The sequence below is a fragment of the Bathycoccus prasinos genome (assembly GCF_002220235.1).
Source record: "Bathycoccus prasinos genomic : Chromosome_15".
NCBI lineage: Eukaryota > Viridiplantae > Chlorophyta > Mamiellophyceae > Mamiellales > Bathycoccaceae > Bathycoccus > Bathycoccus prasinos.
The window spans coordinates 432,588-450,835 of NC_023994.1; the positions used below are offsets into that span (position 1 = coordinate 432,588).

Sequence of the window (18,248 nt, forward strand, 5' to 3'; positions counted from 1 at the left end):
AGTTCACACAAGTCGTATGGTCAAATTAAAAGGGCAAAAAAAAACGTTCAATGTTCTACTCGTTAAAATTCTCTCTAAAACATTCTCGATTTTGATCGATCCAGTGTCTGCACTCCTGGCGATGCCTTTCGATCCAATCCTTTTTCGAGCACTCCTGGGAACAATACCAGACTCGCTTACACTGCGAACACCGACTCAGTTTCCGTTGCCACTTGTTACAGAAAGCGCACACGTTGGGCGACATGCGAAACATTCGATGTTTCGGTTTCCTACCGACCCAATCCGTGTGTTCGCCTTCAAAGACGAAATTCTCCGGATCGCGTTTATACCCGCACACGTAATTCGCGAGAACACCTATGCCGCCAACTTTAACTTCAACTAAATCGCCGTGTTTTAACCATTTCGGTTCTGGTTTTTGACCGGCGCCGACGCCGGAGGGTGTTCCCGTAGCAATCACGTCGCACGGTTCTAATTTCATCGATTTCTCGATGGTTTCTAACAGTTCCTGATGGCCGAAAATCATCGCCGGCGGGTCCGATTGGCGCGCAGAAGCGATATCGAAATCTTGTCGCAGTTCACCGTTGACTCTGGTCACGATCGTGCACGACCCTCCGGGTTCTGAGGGACTCGTGTCAAAAATCGCGCCTTCCGGCGTAACGCCTTCGGCGAAATAATAATCTCGCGTTTGATAAAACGGCATCAAACTCGAATTTTCGTAATCGAACCACGGAACAATCCAAGGCCCAATCGGGCAAAACGTGTCCACACTTTTTCCTAAAAACCACTGCTGGTGCTCCTTCTGTCTAAAACGAGCGGTAACATCGTTCACGATTGTCGCGCCGTACACTTTCCCGCCCTTACCCATGACCAACCCAACTTCGCCTTCGTAATCCACGCGTTCGTCAAACTGGTCCGGATCGGGACACATAATGCACTCGCCGTGGCCAATGATCGATCTCGAGCTCTTGTTAAATATAATAGGCACCGTCGGTTCGCCTTTTGCACTGATATTTGTCATTTGCGTGTCTACTTCACCGATGTGTTCTCTGTAATTCTTCCCCACGCAGAACACGTTCATGCTCCTTTCTATTCTCGTGGAAAACAACGGCGCTATGACTGGACTATTCAAACTCCCTTGCGGCGTCCCAATTGGCGCGGATCTTTCTCTCACCGTGTGTCCGTCCGGAAATCTCATGTATGCCTCTTTCCTGTATGGCTTAATGTACGCGTCGTTTTCCATTTTATCGTTCGCTCGGTTTACGTCCTCCAATTTTTCCAAGCCAAAATCGAGCTCGACTGCGTCTCGTATATCTTTGCAGTGTTCTAAAACCCACGTGAACACTTCCATCTTCGCGACGCGTTCGCCGTTAAACTGCCCCTGGATAGATTTGAACCCTTTGGTCATTCGAAAGAAACAGACTATTCGTTGGCCTTTTTTGTTCAACATGCCTTCTTTGTTGTGGAACTCCCCGCGTTCGTCGATGGATATAAACAACCCGTGCTCGGGCATCTCGTGGAAATAGTCCACGCAATACTCCGCCAGACGGGTCGTCAAATGCAGATTTTGGGTGTTCATCTTCGGTAAAATCAATAGCACTACTAAGAATACTACTTTCAACTGCTTTCTTTTGTCGTTGTTTGCAAGAGAAGCGCGTTCATCGTTCTTGCAAAAGTGTTCGTACGTGTGAGAAAAGTTGTGGTTCAGAAACGTCCAACACAAAGTTGTGAGGAAAATGTCCAATTAAAAACTAATACTAAACTCTCTCTCTCTCTCTCTCTCTTTTAAAAACGATGATGACGATCGTAATATTTTGTGATACTGCTCAACTCGCCGTCTTTCTTCTCTCTCACTTCTTCTTTGTCTTCTTGTTCCTCTTCTTCAACTTCTTCTATGCGCGAGCGTTTTATCTCGTCTCTCTCTTAATCTCTCTCTCTCTCTGGAAAGAAAGAAAGACATTTTCTCTCCTCTCTATTATCATCGCTGCATCCCCATGTAATACGCCATAATCGCGCACAATAACACCAAAATTGGTAACACCATCCCTAAAATTGCGTTCCCTCCGATTGAAACGTCGTCTCTCCCTCCTTTCTTCTTCTTCGTTAAAGGCGCTTCGTCGCCGAATTCTCCCTCGAATACGCCAACTTTAAATTTCTTCAGCAATTCCCTCGCGTGTGGTGAGTGCCCGACGTCCTCGAAATCGTCCGTGCCGTCTTTATTTGCCGCGGAGAGCATGATTTCTCCACCACCCGGGTGGTCGTCCATGAATGGGGTCACGTCGTAGACGATGCCGTCGATGGCGAGCCATAAATCCTCCAGAGTGTTGTGTTTACACAACTCCTCGAATCCAATCTTTTTCTCCGTTGAAGTCATTTTTGATTGATGGTTTTCCCCGTTGATGGATGTTCTTCTTTGTTGTTGTCTTCTTTAACAGTGATAGATACAGATGATGATGAAGAGTCGTCAAATAATAATAACAATAATCGTCTCCTCTTTTAAACGTCTCTCGTTTTCGATGCACTCTCTGGTGGTAAAAAGTGAGTCTTAGTAAGTTTTAAATAATACGCGAGGAGAGTTGTGCGCTCTAAAATGTGACGTTGACTCGAGTGGTTTCGCTCCTTATCTGAAAACACTTGAAGTTCACGAGAAGCGGGATGGAAGGAGTACGAGGAGTACACGTGCGAAAAAGCAGCAGCAAAGCTTTTGTCTGATAACAACTAGCTATTTATTATTATTATTTCTTCTTCTTTGTCTTCGAAGACTTCGTAGGCTGCGCGTTCGCCAAAGCGCCAAAGAGAACCCCTTTCCCTCGACGAAGAGCGAAAGCGCTCGCGGAACTGAAACCAAACGCAATCGCGCCACTCACGAAACCGACCAAGGCGGGTGAGGTAAGAAACGACACCCGGACGCCTTTCCTCGTTCTCTTCAAGCATCTCTGACAGTGTAAACCAGCCGATCTTCTTCGTTCTTTTCGTCGTTTAATGTTGCCTTTTTTGGTTTCTTCGTTTTCAGCGCCATCCGCTTCGTTTTCGGCGTCTTTCGCGTCTTCGGATTGGCGCTGCGCGAAGGACTCGAGGGAAACCATCGACGCCGACCTGATGATGAGAAGGAGAGAAGAAGAAACGCTCCTCGTTAGTATTATCAAGGCGACAAAAATGTAGTACAAATCAAGAACGAATGGCTGAGAAACATCTCGATTTGATGATGATCGATGAAGTTTTCTCTCGAACAACGTTTCGTAAAATCTCACCTGCTCGCACTTTCCGCCAACCATTGCTTTTCCGATTTCAAATGGCACCGACACCGGTTCATCGCCGGTTTATACGCCGCTCTCAACACGTGCACGGACGTCCCAACCCCGACTACGGAGGCGAACGCGGTGAGTATGTGTATAGGGACGCAGGCGAGAGAGAGGAGTGCAGTGGTCGTCGTTATCGCCGGTAGGAAACTTTCGGTTTTGATTTTGGATTTGACGAGTTTTTCTTCTTTGTTGTCTTCGTCTTTCCGGTCGGGAGCTCTTTTCGACGAAGAAGACAAAGATGAAGAAGAAGATGCCGGTTGGTTGTTCGTTTCGGAGTCTTCCTCGCGCATTTGTGTTGTATTATTTATAGTAAGTAGTATATGGGTAATGCTCTGCTCCTTTAAGCGCACGAGTAGAATGTGTTTGAGAAGTAACGAGAGAACGAAAAAACCTCTTGACTCTGCTTCTTTAGTAGTATGTTGTCTTTTCAACGAACACTTTTACAAAACATTACATTATTCTTCATTCTCTCGTTCTCCATTTTTACGAAAACAGACGACCATGTTCTGAGCGTTTTCGGAATCGAATCTCACGGTTTCGTCTAAATCTCCGAAACACTCGATGAACTCGAACCCCGCGGCGTTTGCAACCGCCATCAACTCGGGCAACGTGAAGAGCTTACACTTGACAATCTCCTTGGATTCGTAGTGCGGGTCTCGGACGAACAGCGCTTTGATGACAGCTTCTTCTTCAAAGTTATCATTTTCTTCTTCTTCTTCTATTTCTTCGTCTTCTTTGTCTTCTTCTTCCTCTTCTCCGTCGTCGTCGTCATCGTCTCTCGCTGCTACGTCGACGCTGAAATATTTTTGCACGGATACGGTTCTGTGCAGAACTTGATTCTTGGCGTCGAAGAAATCCTTCTCCGGGTCGCCCCAGACGACGCGCATCGTTTCCTCTCTTTCGCTCGCATCTTCGTCTTCTTCTCTTCTAATAGTACTACTAATATTACTACGATCATCACTCCTACCAATACTTCTACTTCTACCTAAACTCACCTCCCAGGCGTTTTCGTCTCCGTCTTGATACTTCAACTCGCCGCTAAACAACGTCGTCATCGGATGTTCGACTTCGACGACGAAAATTCCATCCTCGCGTAAGCATTTAAACGCTTCTCGAAACGTTCGCGTCGCGTCCTCGCACGTCAACAAATGTGCCGCGGTGCCTAACAACAACGTCGCGCAATCGAAATACCCTCCCGACTTTAAATACTTTTCAGGTAAATGCGTCGATAAATCTCTCATGTCTCCTAAAACCACGTCCACGACGTCCAAAACCGCTCGCTCATCGCTCGCCCGTTCGATCGCATACGACACCATCTCCTTATTCACGTCTAAAGCGACGGAAACGATTCCGGAATCGTTGTTCTTACTACTAAGATTCTTATTATTATTATTATTATTACTCGTCGTCGCAGTAATAGCGATATTATTATCTTCTCTGAGTACCTTCTTCGCGTGTTCGATGGAGTGCCACGCCGGACCGCATCCGAGCTCCAAGAGCGTTCGCAACTTCTTTCCTGAGGAGGACTCGTAGAGTTTGTGCAAAAAGTCAACCTCTTTGGGAAAATCTCGAAACGTGCCGAACGCGAGCGCGTATACGTCCGGTTTTGAGTATATCGAAGCGCCACCTACTAGTAAACCTTTCTCATCTTCTTTACATTCATCATCATCTCTCCTTTCGTCGTCGCTAAGAGAGTAAGAACGCGTCGCAACACATCTAGGAAATCTAAAACTTCCTCCTCGTCGTCTTCCTCCTTTGAAACAGAACGGGGAAGAAGACGCGCGGAAAAAACATCGACGCATCGTCGTCGTCATCGTCGTTAAAGTCATCGTCGTCGTTGTCATCAAAATCACCTTAACACATTATTTCAACGTAACACGTTTTTATTTCTTCGTTATAGAAATACTAGTATTGCGTTCGATGAGACAAAAAGTTCACAAGTGTGTGTACAAAAAGATCGAACGAACATTTCCACGTGACAGACAAAAAAGAGACTCGAGTGAGTAAGTAACACTTTTTCATTTCCTTTCCGAAAAGAGAAAAACTCTTTCTCTGGTAAAATAAATTAGGGTTGGAAACCCTAAGTACATTTTAAAAAAAACGCAGCAACCTTTTGCCTCTTTCTTTTCTGAATTGGGAAAAGCAACTAACCCCCTCACATACTATTTGTGCAGAAGAAGTAAGAAGACCGAGGAAGAGGAAAGAAGACGCGAGGGAGTGTATATATATACACGCATATATTTTAAAGAGATATAAGAGTTTAAGAGAGACTTTGATATAGAGAGAGTTTAGAGCATATAAAATGCGCGCGGGAGTTTCATCATCGCAAAATTCGTTCACGGCGGCGGCTTTGCCTGTACATCGTCCGCATCGTCGACATCGCATCTCGTCGAGGTGCGCTCGAAAGAGTACCACGAACAACAACAACGACGACGACTCGAGGAAGAAGACAACTAACCTGAAGTCCTTAACCTCCACTTTTAACGAATTTCGAAGACGAAGAAGACACTCTCGAGGCGCTTCACGACTCGAGAAGAACAACGCTTTAAGAAGCGACGACGACGATTTGGGGGCTTTGGAGGACACGAAGAACAACTTTGAAGAAGAAGGAGAACAACCGAACGGCATCGACGGAATGACGCTGTGGTTCGCCCTCGGGTTCGTCTTTGATTTCATGACCCCATCCTCGGCAGAGTGCAGGAAAATCATCCGAGCCGCGGCGGAACAAAACAGAGTCGTGTTAAAAAACGTGTCCCAGTGGAGGAAACTCCAGTGGGAGAAAGCGGCGAAAGAACACGTGGTTTTAAGAAACGCGCACACGCCGTTACCGGGGTGTCGAGGGTATCGCGTGTGCTGGCAATCCTCGGCACAAAACGGAGGGGAGTGCTCTCACGGGGATTTACTCCTGATATTCGTCCCGAGCACGAGGAAGTATCACAGGGAGGAAGATTTTAGGAAAGGGTTCGATTGCGGGCCGCCGCAAAGCGCGAGAGAGAAAGAAGGTGAAGAGAGCGAGAACGACGACGTCGAGGACGAGGACGAGGACGAGGACGAACAGAAAAAGAAGAAAAAAACGACGAAGAAAAAGAAGAAGTCGGTCGTGAAGAGCGCGAAGGAGGTTTTGGACGCCTTGGATAGAATCTCGAAAGTGAACGAACAGTTGTGGTACGTTCGAGAGAGAATATTGAAGAACGGAGAGGGCATCGACGTGGACGCGCTGGCGGAGAGCACGAAGAAGAGCTTAGGGGATAAAGGCGACGGTGTCGGCGCGCCGGGTTCTTCGAGCTCGTCGATGTCGTCTCCATCGTCGTCGTCGTCGTCGAAACAAAAAGAAGACGGGGACGACGACGAGGCTAAGAGAACCGACGAAGAAAACTCCAATAGTGGCGATGAAGACGACGACGACGATTCCAACATCGCCACCATGGATAAGTACGGGTCACCAGAACAAGCTTGGGAAAACGGTCAAGGTGCCGATGCCGTCTCTTTGTGGTTACGATTTAATATTAACTTTGATTTCCACGGGCCGGCTGGTTTCGTCAATCGATCGGTGGTCAAAGTCGCCGCGGAAGAGAAAGGCATACAAACCTCTCAGTGCGAGAGTTGGCCAAAACACACGTGGATCGATGTGGCTGAAAGAGCTGGGGTGACGTTCAAGTCCTCACACGCGGCCATTTCGCAGTGCGGTCGAGGGTGGAAGCTCTGTTGGGTGGACGACGACGTCAACATTACGATGAAAGGCAAACGCGCGGTATCGTCATCGGCTGATAACACCACGAGCGACGACGCTGAGGATTCAGACAGCACCAGCGACGAACGTCGACGACGCCGACGAGGGGGCGACGGCACGAGCTCGAGTCATTTAGACGACGCGTCGAGTGGAGGCGTGCCTCAAGCCTTCGTGTGGGTGCCGGAAACGGCCAAGTATTACACGTTTGGCGCGGCGTTGAAGAACAAACGCTCAAAAATCGCCAGCGTTTCCGTGCAAGACGTCGCGAAAGCAGCCGTGGCGGCGGCAAAGTCGCAACCACCACCTCCTGGGTTAAAAGCTGCGCTTTTGCGCGATTCAGATTTCCTGGCAACGCTCGGACGCGCGGCGTCGAAAGAAACCGCGGAGAAGAAAAAAGAGGTTTCTACGCCGACCGAAGACGAAGACGCGAGCAAAGAGACGAGAGAAGAGAAACTTTTAGCCATGGCACGCGAAGCGAGCGAACGAATGGAAGACGACGAAAACGACGATTACGAAAACCAACGCGAAACGGTGTATCCGCCTGGATTTGACGGTGCCGACGGCGACGGCGGAGAAACCATCGACGGCACGCACATCAGTTCGGAATTTTACTCTCGATCCGCTGGATACTTATCTTTTGTAGAGAACGATTGGACCGAAGAAGATGCCATGCGACAGATGGGTCTGAAGAACGTTCCGGATTACTACTCGGATGAAGTGCTCTCGTCGCCAGATGAAGAGGAGGAGGATTTCATAGAAGCGACGACATCGGAACGAGGAGGAGACGAGGAAGAGCAAAAGTTGCCCAAACCAGTCACTTTGTTTGATTTCGAACAGAGAGACGAACAAGTCGCGCCTTTGGAAAGTCCAAAAACCTTTCCAGACCGAATGGCAGAGTTAGAAGAACAAGAGCAAAAACAAAAACAAAACGTCGCCATCGCCACGAGAAAGACTGAACACCTCGATCTTTGGCAAAAGTTCCCCGAGGATTTGCCGGATACGAAACAATGGGAGCTCCATCGACTCGCCGGCGTGGATTATCTGGTTGCAAAAATGGAGGACGGTCGCCTGGATTTCAACGAAGTTATGAAAGTTAAAAGAGACGAATACACCGGTCGGTGCACGTCCAAACTGGAACGCGTGGATACATCCGGTCAAGTAAAAGGAAACTCTCTTCAGCCGACGCACTACGCGCCGATACACTGGACGGAACAACACCACGAATTGAAGGAAGGATGGGACGAAACGAACCCAGATCCGAGGGCGTTGTCCACGTACACCCGAGAGTGGGAACGCACGACGAAGGTTTATTTAGTTCCTAAAAGCGGCGACGACATCAACGCCACGCTCGATTTCACCAAACCGTTGATTTTATTCACCAACGGCGAATCTTCCGACGACATCTTCCAAGTTCACGACGCCATCTCCGGCGCGCGAGAAAACCCAGACGGTGTTTTAGTTGTCAAAAAAGGCGAGCTCACCGTGGTTCCACAAACGAGCGTGCCTGGCTACGAAGAACTCATTCAAAACTGGGAGCAAGAGGTGAACTGGTCCGAAGAGAAGAAGAATTTCAACGAAGATTTCTACCGAGAGATTGACTTCGACCAAGACATTGGCGACGAGACGCCCGAGATTGATTTGATTTGATTTGATTTGATTATTATTCACGATGATTATAGTAGCAGAGATTAGAGTTGTTAAAGATGTGCGTACTTTCGTATATTTGTTCTTCTTGTTGTGATGACTTTGATACTAAGTGGTGTTTCGTTGAAACGTGTGTTGCATTGTATTTCCCCTCTTTTTATAAACTCCAATCACATGCGTCGCCTCCACTAGGTTTTGTGCGGTCCTAGTTTTGTCCTAGTTTGTGTACACTTTGTTAATAGTTTTATAATTTTTTAGGTAAAATGACATAACGTTCATGCCCCGCACAAAAGAACAACATCATCACCGTCAAAAATGACGTCGGAATCAGACAAAGAAGAACAACAAGAACACGTCATCGTTGCGCAGTATCAAGACCTCCTCGCAAAACTCTCTCCAGACGAAGCTTTTTTCGAGATGGCGAACAGTCCTATCGTTAGTTTCAGAATAGATTCTTCTTCAACGGTTTCCGACGAAGTGATACGCGTCGAACAAAAGCAAGAGTTGGAAAACAGTTGCGGAGGCATTGTTTGGGAATCCGCGTTCGCACTGGCCGAGTATTTGAGAAAGCGCGTTTTGAAGAATCAGAAACAGAAGACCGTGATAAGAGATTGCATAGACATAGGCGCCGGGACTGGATTTTTAGGTATTTGGGTTCATAAAACAATCCCCAATATGGAAAGGACAGTGCTTACGGATACGATTGAGTGTTTCGATTTGATGCAAAGAAACGTAGAGAGGAATTTTAGTAACGATAACGATGATAGCAGTAGTAAGACGATAGATGTGAAACCTTTGGATTGGACGAGCAAAAAGGATTTAGATGCGTTAGCGACGACTGGACGAGGCAAATTTGATTTGCTCCTAGCGACGGACGTCATATTCGCAGAACGGCTGGTGGAACCTTTGATTCGGTGCTTGAAGACGTTGATTGATCCCGAAAAAGGCGTATGTTACGTGTGTGCGCAACCGAGAGATAAGCTAGCCTTTGAGCTATTCCAAGAGTTGTCCGCGAAAGAATTTAGTCAGTTTAGAAAAGTTCCGGAAGAAGAGCTAGATTTTTCGTTCGACGCCGAGTGTAAATTATTTGAAATGCGACTGTAGATCATTTATTCCAATTGTCTAAGTGTTCCTAATCTGCGAAATTTTAGCGTTCGCTCTATTTCTTCTTTCGTGAACAGTTTCGCGGCGTAATCTAATCTAGGATGTGCCATCAACTCAGCGATTTTCGAACCGTATCCTTCACCTACACACCACGCCTCGCATTCCACGGCTTGGATGATCAAGCTCGGAACGCACACGAACTCGCACAAGCGTCGCGAAGCGTACGATAGAGAAGACGGAGCAGCAGAAGAGTCCATACCTTCTCTCGATTCTTCATCTTCATCGTCGTATCGACCAAACTCCTCCTCCTCGGACGTTTCCAGCTGATTGACGTCCAAGAATAGCGCTTTGATTACTCTCGAGAGCGCTCGCATCGTTCGTAACTTGACCTCTTTCTTGTTTGTAGACGCAGAGAGGTATCGAAGCTTGAGAAACGTGCGAATACCGATCGTTTCTTCGCCTTTAGCTTCGCAATATACGGAGTAGTCCTCGATTGCAGCGAGCGAATCTTCCTCGATGCGCTCTTCGCCGAGCGCAGCTTTGAGCGCTTCGTTAAATGAGTCCGCTTTGGATGCGAGAAGTTCGTGTTCGACGTCGAAAAAGTCGTAAACGTCCGTCGTCAACCGGAACCAGAACTCGTCGGATGAAGATTCCTCCTCTGTTTCGTCGCCTTCCTCATCGTCGAATGCATCTTTTAACCACGCACAATTATCGCCACCGAGAAGACTCAAGACGCTCTCAACGCACTTTGCCGCCAGAACGGAGTCACATTCTCTCTTTTCACTTTCGTGGAACGGTCTTACGGCTAAATCGCGTTCACTCCTCCTTGCTCTGTTTGCGCTTGCAACACTATTTTTGTCGAACGCGTCTTCGATTTCATCTTCTGGAGGCACGAAATTCCTTTTCGCGCTCGCGCGCCACTTCTTGAACAACTCGCAACATTCAAAGTACTGCACCCAATCGTTCAGCTCGCGCACGTTTTTAGAATCGAGCTTATCCATTTCAAAATCTACCGTTTCGGGATCGAGAAGGTATGGGTGCACCTCAAAATGGATCAAATCCATAGCGTCGAGCTCTCCGTTGAAAAATTCATCGTTCCCAATTTGCGCGAATGACGACGACGTACTCGCCTCTGCGTCAACGAAAGTCTGCGCGATAGCACCATACGTACGTCGAAGCGCGCGTTCGCGAAGGAGCTTACACGCGAACGATCGAGCTTCTTTAACGAAGTTATTGTTCTCGTCTCTGGTCGCCCACTGAGAAATAGAGTTCAACCATCTCGCAGTACAATGCGAATACTCCTCGAATCTTGATTTATCGAGCGTCATGCGTACGATGTTCCTTCTGTTGCCTTCTCCTTCAAGTGGAATCCAATTCGACGCTTCTTCGTGACGTTTGATTTTCGCGTTCGGAGACGTCAACAAACAATGGAAAACGTAGAAATTTGACAGGATTTCCGCGCGTTCGTGCGCGGAAAGCTGCGATGCGTACAAGGATACGAGGGAGTAGCGTCTTTCCGTTATGAGCGTGACCACAAATCTCCCAACAATCTTGTCGCAGTTAAAATCCAAACCACGCGATCCAAAAAAGTCGCCATGTTCTTGCAATTCTTCTCTTTCTTTATCCGTCTCGGCGATGAGTACGTCTTTTAAACTCAAAACGAGATTGGCAGCGAATCTTTGAAACGCGCGTTGCGCTTCCACCGTATCTGCAGCAGAATCCGGTTGGAACACCTTATCACACAAAACGTTTTTGATGATGTTATCGATACTACCGAGCGCTAAATCTTTCTGTATCACCCGGTGTGTTTCCAGTCCTTCTCGATTGAGTAGCTTTCCCAACACGTCAAAAGCGGCCTGTGGAGTGGGTGGGCAACTCTCCACAACTTCTCGCGTCGGCCATCGAGGTGGTCCATATTCATCGTCGTTTTCTTGTTTGTCCTCATCGTCATCATCATCTGAATCGTTCGCCTCGCGAATCAGTTGGCCTACGCTGAAGGCAACACCATCTTCTTTGGGATCTTCGGAGGAGAACTCTCCGACAACAGACTCGTCCCATCTTCTCATCAATTTCCTATCCACGCAGTGATCGACTATAGATCGAAACAACACCCACGAGATGGCATCGTAGCTATCACCGCTCGTCACGTCCGCGGCAAATTCGTCCGACTCTGCCGCAGCTGCTAACATCATCCCATCAACGTCGCCACAAAGACTCGCGTATATCGCTGCTTCGTAGATGACTCTTTCGCGTTCGCTCGGCGTCAACGCATATATCGCGGTATTACTATTGTCGTCCAGTTTACGGAGTAACTGTCGTGACGCTTTGTGTAACGTCCATTTCCACAGCCGCCGACGATCGACTAGTGCGCTGTTGCAATTGTTAGAACTATTAGAATTGCTACCATCCACATTATTCGTTGACATCATCAAACACTCGCTGACGACGCGCTCGTCTACCTCGTCGAGCTCGTTCTGGACGTGTAATGGAATTTCATCAAAGCTTCCGTGTTTGTTACCCGGCTTTTCGCGTCTCAAGACGGCATGGATTCGCGCATCGTCTCGCACGCGTTCTTTATCGCAGTTCTCACCAACGGGGACGAATGACCATCCACTCGCACCACCTAACGACGCTGCTCGCCACGGCTGTCCGCACTTTACGCACAACTCTCTCGCTTGTTCGATATCGCCCGACCGCACTATTTGCCATAATCGTTTTAAAAGTTTCGTTTCGTTTTGCGCGTCGATTGGGACTAGCGCTCCTTTCTTCGCACCCGACGATGACGTGGAGGATGAAAAGTGCGACGCTAATCTTCTGTCCGCGTTGTTGCTTTGAGAATCACCGCCACCCAGGACGATGCCGTCCATATCTAACCGTTGCGACAGCTCGCGCTCTTCGTAATCTTGCGTCGCGCCTTGTTCAACCGCCAACGCTGTTTCTTTAAACGTTCCACAATCCGCATCTAATGCGGCTAAAGCTCCAGGAGACGTAGTAGCAGTACTTTTATTCGCACTTTCACCCCGTCCGCTACTACTATCAAACGCTTCCCTACGTAACTTGGTCGCTTGATTCTCCTCCAACCACGCGACGATTCTTTGCGTCCGAAACAACACAGGATCTCTCTTCTCATCGCGAACAAACAATCGCGCTCTCACATCCATCGGTGGCAAGAGGACGTCTCCTGTGTATCCATTTCCATTTTCTCTATTCGCGGCTAACGTTCTCGTCTTTTCAATTTCGAACCCGTTCCTGTCTTCGTATAAAGCGTCGCCCATCAAATGGTTCACTAAATTCCATGTCTTTGCCTCTCGTTCCAACTCATTCGCGCGTTCGATTAAACCTTTCGACTCTTCCCGTTTATCATATGCGTTACTTTGTCTCAACCGATGCGCCTCCGCTCTCAAATCGTCGCTCGCTCTCAGCGCGACGCGTTCAAACCGTTTCGGCGCCGAAGTCGCGAGCAAGTGTCTCGTTTTCACCGCCGCAAAAATATCACCAAAGTGGTACTCTTCCGCGAAATACGTCGTGTCCTCGTCTTCGTCGTTATCGCCGTCTTCGCCGAATGGTGGACGAGTGAGAGCATTCTCCTGGGAGGAACTCGGTCCGACGACGACGTTTAAACTTTGCCGTTTTATGGATGAGTGCGGGGAGAACATCTGATTGTGATGATGTTGAATCTCCTCGCTCTCTTCTTCTCCGTGGTGATATTCTTCTGGAATCTCGTATTCCTCCTCTCCATACATCGCCATCTCTTCGTCTGCTTCCATCTCTTGTTTTGGCGTGTTTTGTATCTCTCTCTGTTTGTGTGTAGTATGTGTTCGACGAGAGAGTGGAAATTCTGAAGAGAGAATTCAAATAAGAAGAAAACTGAAGAAAATTGAGGAAGAAGAAGAGGAAAAGAGAAAAGAAGAGGGGTCTCTCTTTCTGTCGCGAAAAATGTTGTTGTTCGATGAACATTGATTCTTCTGTTGTATCTTCGGTATTTAATAACGTCGTTATTACAACGTGTATGTGTACGCTAGGACTATATAACAGAGCTAACGATGAGTACGCATGTGGGTTTTCAAATTACAAGATTGAGTAAAACGCTTCTCGCACACATCACACTCGTACGCTTTCTCGTTCGTGTGAATACGCACGTGGACTTTCAATTGACTAGATGTACGAAAACGCTTCTCGCAAACATCGCATTCATACGGTTTCTCGTTCGTGTGAATGCGCATGTGGCTTTGCAAAGTACCAGATCGACTAAAACGCTTCTCGCACACATCACACTCGTACGGTTTCTCGTTCGTGTGAATACGCATGTGCTCTTTCAATTTACCAGATTCACGAAAAGCTTTATCGCAAATATCACATTCATACGGTTTCTCGTTCGTGTGAATGCGCTCGTGGACTCTCAAAGTACTAGAGTGACGAAAGCGCATCTCGCACACGTCGCATTCGTACGGTTTCTCGTTCGTGTGAATACGCATGTGTATGGCCAAACTTGATGGTCTATCAAACACCTTCTCGCAAACATCGCACTCGTGTTGTTGCCCTCTCTTTCTCTTCCCTCCTCTTTTCGTCGCAGTCTTTTCTTTTCGCAACTTCTCATTTTGCTGCTCAACGACTTCATCAAAAGCGACATCTTCCTCATCATCATCCTCATCATCATCATCAGGTATTCGCACACATAACAACACCGGTCGTTCTTCTTTCTCTCCCTTCAAAACCGTCCTCGCGTTTTCCGCTCGTTTCGGATGTGGATTCTTCCGCCGGCTGCTCATTATCAGACTTCTTCTTCTTCTTCTTCTTCTTCTTCCTCTTTGTTCTTATTCTTAGTCGTAGGAGTAAGTGCTTTTCATGAATGAAGCATTTTTCCCCTACACGTGAGCCTCAGAATAAAACACACAACATAACAACAACAACGTGAGGGTGTGACTTTTGTGACACGACGAAGGAACGCTCACTTTTTGCCGCTCCGCAGAAGAAAACGCTTCGACTGCTTTTAAAGTCTTCGTCGCATTCTTCTACGTTTTTTTTGTGATGAGAGAGGAGTAAAGAGAACTATAGTTCTTCATCATCCTCTTAACGAAGAGCATTATTCTCTCGTACACCGATGGTGATGCGACGGAGCATTTTATGCAACGCGTTTTCTCTCGGAAGAAACCACAGAAGAAGAAGTTTTCAACAACAACAACAACAACAACAACAACAACGAACGAGAGAGAAAAGCTGGAAAAGGAATTCGCTGAAAAACGCTTCTTCTTTGGCCGCTTTCGGTAGTCGAGGAGAAGGGAGCAGAAGTGGTGGTGATACGATGGGTTCGTCGATAATAAGCGAGAAGGAGAAAAAGGAGGAAAAGAAAGACGACGATGAAGATGAAGAAGTCGTCTGTTACGAACACGACGGTAAAAACACGGGAGACGCGCGAAAATTGGAAGCGTGGTTGACACAGCGCGGCATCAACGTGCGCGAGACGTTTTCTCCTTCTTCTTCTTCTTCGGCGTTATCGCCGTCGAAGAATGAAAACGAGGATACGCAAAACGGATTGAAATCTATCGATGATTTGCTCAAAGAGATTGAAAACGGCGAAACTGTTTTAACCGAACACGAGACAACTCACGACGACGGCACCGTGAAGCTCTCGTGCATCCGCCGCGTCTCGGTCGTCGTCGTCGAAATAACCTCAAAATCGAAACCGAACAAAAAACTCGTCGAATACGAACAAACGCTCCCGTCCGGCCTCGCGCGAAAACGAGAACGGTTTTTGAGCGAGAAAATCATGTCCGGTAAAGGTGAAACACCTTTAGAAGCCGCAAAAAGAGGCATACGCGAAGAGTTAGGCGACGCGTTATCGCCAAAAGCAGTCATTAACATCGACGAAACGTCTTTACGAAGTCTGCCGCTTTCGTCGAAACCGTCCTTTTCTCAAAGCTATAAAGCTTTGCCGACGCGGTATCGATTTTACGAGGTGAACTGCGAAATCGATGGTTTAGCTGAAGATAAGGATGAATTCACGAGCACAGAAAAGTGTGGCACCAAGGCTGTGTGGAAGTGGGTGTAAAATGAGTAATACTAGAGTAGTAGTCGTAGTAGATAATAGTAGTTCGTTGAAAGTATTTTGGTAATAAGAAGTATGTACTCGTACTAGAGTTTTACAACAGCTTTTTACGAGTCTTATCCCATGCCTCAAAAAACTCCATTCCAAAAGAATATCTCGTGTACACGACATAAACATAAACAACATACAAAACAGATCATCTCACTGAGAAGAAAAGACGACTAAAAATGGCTGGCGCAGGAGAACTCCCGCCTGGATTCGGTGGCATGCCCGGCGGTAACGGCATCCCCGGCGGAGGAGCGCCGTTCGACGTGGAAAAAATCCGCCAAATGCTCGAAGACCCTTCCATAAAAGAAGCCGCAGAAGCGATCGCTTCGGACCCTGCGTTTAAACAAATGCAAGAGAACATGGCTTCACAAATCGCAAAGATGCAACAATCCGGCCAAGCGTTAGGCGCAGGACCATCGTCTGCAGCTGAATTGCAACAAATGATGATGCAAGGCGGCGTTCCCGGTGGTGGGATGATGGGGCAAGGCGTGGACCCACAACAAGCGATGCAAGCGATGGAAGGCGTGATGAAGAACCCGGCGTTCGCGCAGATGGCGCAGAAATTGGGCGAGCAAATGATGCAAGACCCGACGATGCAATCGATGATGAGCGAGATGAATAACCCGGAAACGACGAGAAAGATGAAAGAGAAGATGGATAAGTTGAAAGAAGATCCGGAGATGGGACCGATTATGAAAGATATCGAACAAGGCGGACCGCAAGCGATGATGAAGTATTGGAACGATCCGGAGACGTTGAAGAAGATCAACGAGGCGATGGCGGATGTCATGCCTGGGATGGGAGGGATGATGCCACCTGGGTTTGGAGGTGGTGGTGGCCACGCGGATGTCGCCGAACAGATGAAGAATTTGAACGTAGATAATGAAGAAGAAGAGGAAGAAGAAGAGGACGAAGAGGACAGCGTGTTGACCGCGGCGAGCGCCGGCGACGTCGAGTTGTTGAAACAATTGATCGAAGAAAAGGAGGACGTGAACAAAAGCGACGGGGAAGGGCGAACGGCGTTGCACTTTGCCGCTGGGTACGGAGAAATGGAGTGCTGCAAGATGTTGATTGAAGCCAAAGCAGACGCTTCAGCCAAGGATAAGAATAACAACACGCCGATGCATTACGCCGCCGGATACGGGAGAGTAGATATCGTCGAGTTGTTGGTTGAAGCCGGTGGAAGCGTGACGACGAAGAATGTGGACGGGAAGTCGCCGTTGGACGTGGCGAAACTGAACGACCAAGAAGACGTCGTCAAGGCGTTGGAGAAGGACGTTTTTCTTTAATCATTTTCATCATCACTTTTGATATTCAGTCGTCGAAGAAGAGAGAGCTTTTTTTACTTACATTGTACTAGATTTAATAATAATAATAATAATAACACATCGAGTATCAACTCGATAAACAACAACAATAACAACACGTTCTTCTTCTATTAGTAATTACAACTTTTCTTTGTTTATCAAATAAGATCTTTACACATCAACACCTTCCGTTTCCTCAAAATGATATCCAACGGCGACTTTAAACTCATATCCGTCAACAACTCTTCGTACCCTAACTGTTTATACAACGAAATCCCCGGAATGTTATCTTCGTAACAGTGCAAACAAAGCAAATTAAACCCCCACTTCTTGGCGACGTTTTCACTCTCTCTCAATAACTCCGTCGCGACGCCCATTTTCCTATACTCCTCGTCCACGCACATGCACGACACGTACGCGTATTCGCTATTCGCTTCCTCCAAGTCTTTAAATTTCATTATCGATCGTCCAATGAGAACATCTCTTTGCACCGAAACCTCCGCCACGCCGACGATGTTACCGGTATCGTTTTCGCCTTCCTTCGTTTTGTTTCCTCCCATGATATTCTCGCTGTTCGTTTTCTTCATCACCGCCAGCGGCGCGAACCGATCTTGTTTCACGTATCTAAACTTTTCGAGTAAAGTTTCATCCACGTCGCCTTGGAATAAGAACATCGACAGTTGATCTAACGGCGAGTTTGGTCCTAAAATCGGCGTGAAAAAACACTTCGCTTGTAAGTTGCTCATCTCTTTCAGTTGGTTTTCGGTCACGTGTGTTGCTTTCGACAGACTTTTCTTCTTCGCGTTTAAGTTACTGGAAATGGTTTTCGTGGTTGTCGTGGAGGTGGAGGACGATGCGTTTGCTCCTTTTATTAACTTTTGCTGATTCGTAGTAGTATTACGATAGTAATAAAAACGAGGAGCAGGAGGACGTAAACGACGACACGTCGTCGCAGTCCTCGCAGCAGCAGTTGGTGTTGTTGTTCTTGGTGTTGGTGTTCTCGTCGTCGTCGTCTGAATCATCATCCTCGTCATCCTCGTCCAAAGTTTTTTTTGTAGAAGAAAGAAGAA

At 47.4% G+C, this 18,248-nt stretch overlaps 11 protein-coding genes across 11 annotated transcripts; 4 read left to right on the forward strand and 7 right to left on the reverse strand.

Annotated features, from left to right (window-relative positions):
• Positions 1–55: 55 nt before the first annotated feature.
• Positions 56–1,576, reverse strand: Bathy15g02250 (fumarylacetoacetate hydrolase family protein; the record flags this gene model as incomplete). The annotated part of the gene is made up of 1 exon (XM_007508888.1): positions 56–1,576. The coding sequence occupies one exon, from the start codon at positions 1,574–1,576 to the stop codon at positions 56–58; it is 1,521 nt and encodes a 506-aa protein (XP_007508950.1).
• A 399-nt stretch (positions 1,577–1,975) lies between these two features.
• Bathy15g02260 (cytochrome b5) lies at positions 1,976–2,371 on the reverse strand (the record flags this gene model as incomplete). Its single annotated transcript, XM_007508735.1, has 1 exon — positions 1,976–2,371. The coding sequence occupies one exon, from the start codon at positions 2,369–2,371 to the stop codon at positions 1,976–1,978; it is 396 nt and encodes a 131-aa protein (XP_007508797.1).
• A 361-nt stretch (positions 2,372–2,732) lies between these two features.
• Bathy15g02270 (unknown protein) lies at positions 2,733–3,272 on the reverse strand (the record flags this gene model as incomplete). The annotated part of the gene is made up of 1 exon (XM_007508723.1): positions 2,733–3,272. One exon carries the CDS (start codon positions 3,270–3,272, stop codon positions 2,733–2,735), a length of 540 nt encoding a protein of 179 aa, XP_007508785.1.
• A 482-nt stretch (positions 3,273–3,754) lies between these two features.
• On the reverse strand, positions 3,755–5,113 carry Bathy15g02280 (predicted protein; the record flags this gene model as incomplete). The annotated part of the gene is made up of 1 exon (XM_007508756.1): positions 3,755–5,113. The coding sequence occupies one exon, from the start codon at positions 5,111–5,113 to the stop codon at positions 3,755–3,757; it is 1,359 nt and encodes a 452-aa protein (XP_007508818.1).
• Positions 5,114–5,601: 488 nt separating this feature from the next.
• Bathy15g02290 (predicted protein) lies at positions 5,602–8,676 on the forward strand (the record flags this gene model as incomplete). Its single annotated transcript, XM_007508702.1, has 1 exon — positions 5,602–8,676. The coding sequence occupies one exon, from the start codon at positions 5,602–5,604 to the stop codon at positions 8,674–8,676; it is 3,075 nt and encodes a 1,024-aa protein (XP_007508764.1).
• Positions 8,677–8,988: 312 nt separating this feature from the next.
• Positions 8,989–9,777, forward strand: Bathy15g02300 (predicted protein; the record flags this gene model as incomplete). The annotated part of the gene is made up of 1 exon (XM_007508942.1): positions 8,989–9,777. The coding sequence occupies one exon, from the start codon at positions 8,989–8,991 to the stop codon at positions 9,775–9,777; it is 789 nt and encodes a 262-aa protein (XP_007509004.1).
• A 91-nt stretch (positions 9,778–9,868) lies between these two features.
• On the reverse strand, positions 9,869–13,526 carry Bathy15g02310 (predicted protein; the record flags this gene model as incomplete). The annotated part of the gene is made up of 2 exons (XM_007508916.1): positions 9,869–9,873; positions 9,908–13,526. The coding sequence occupies 2 exons, from the start codon at positions 13,524–13,526 to the stop codon at positions 9,869–9,871; spliced, it is 3,624 nt and encodes a 1,207-aa protein (XP_007508978.1).
• A 288-nt stretch (positions 13,527–13,814) lies between these two features.
• Bathy15g02320 lies at positions 13,815–14,546 on the reverse strand (the record flags this gene model as incomplete). The annotated part of the gene is made up of 1 exon (XM_007508710.1): positions 13,815–14,546. The coding sequence occupies one exon, from the start codon at positions 14,544–14,546 to the stop codon at positions 13,815–13,817; it is 732 nt and encodes a 243-aa protein (XP_007508772.1).
• Positions 14,547–15,079: 533 nt separating this feature from the next.
• On the forward strand, positions 15,080–15,826 carry Bathy15g02330 (the record flags this gene model as incomplete). Its single annotated transcript, XM_007508830.1, has 1 exon — positions 15,080–15,826. The coding sequence occupies one exon, from the start codon at positions 15,080–15,082 to the stop codon at positions 15,824–15,826; it is 747 nt and encodes a 248-aa protein (XP_007508892.1).
• A 224-nt stretch (positions 15,827–16,050) lies between these two features.
• Positions 16,051–17,160, forward strand: Bathy15g02340 (predicted protein; the record flags this gene model as incomplete). The annotated part of the gene is made up of 1 exon (XM_007508701.1): positions 16,051–17,160. The coding sequence occupies one exon, from the start codon at positions 16,051–16,053 to the stop codon at positions 17,158–17,160; it is 1,110 nt and encodes a 369-aa protein (XP_007508763.1).
• Positions 17,161–17,336: 176 nt separating this feature from the next.
• Positions 17,337–17,924, reverse strand: Bathy15g02350 (acetyltransferase; the record flags this gene model as incomplete). Its single annotated transcript, XM_007508794.1, has 1 exon — positions 17,337–17,924. The coding sequence occupies one exon, from the start codon at positions 17,922–17,924 to the stop codon at positions 17,337–17,339; it is 588 nt and encodes a 195-aa protein (XP_007508856.1).
• Between the last annotated feature and the right edge of the window lie 324 nt (positions 17,925–18,248).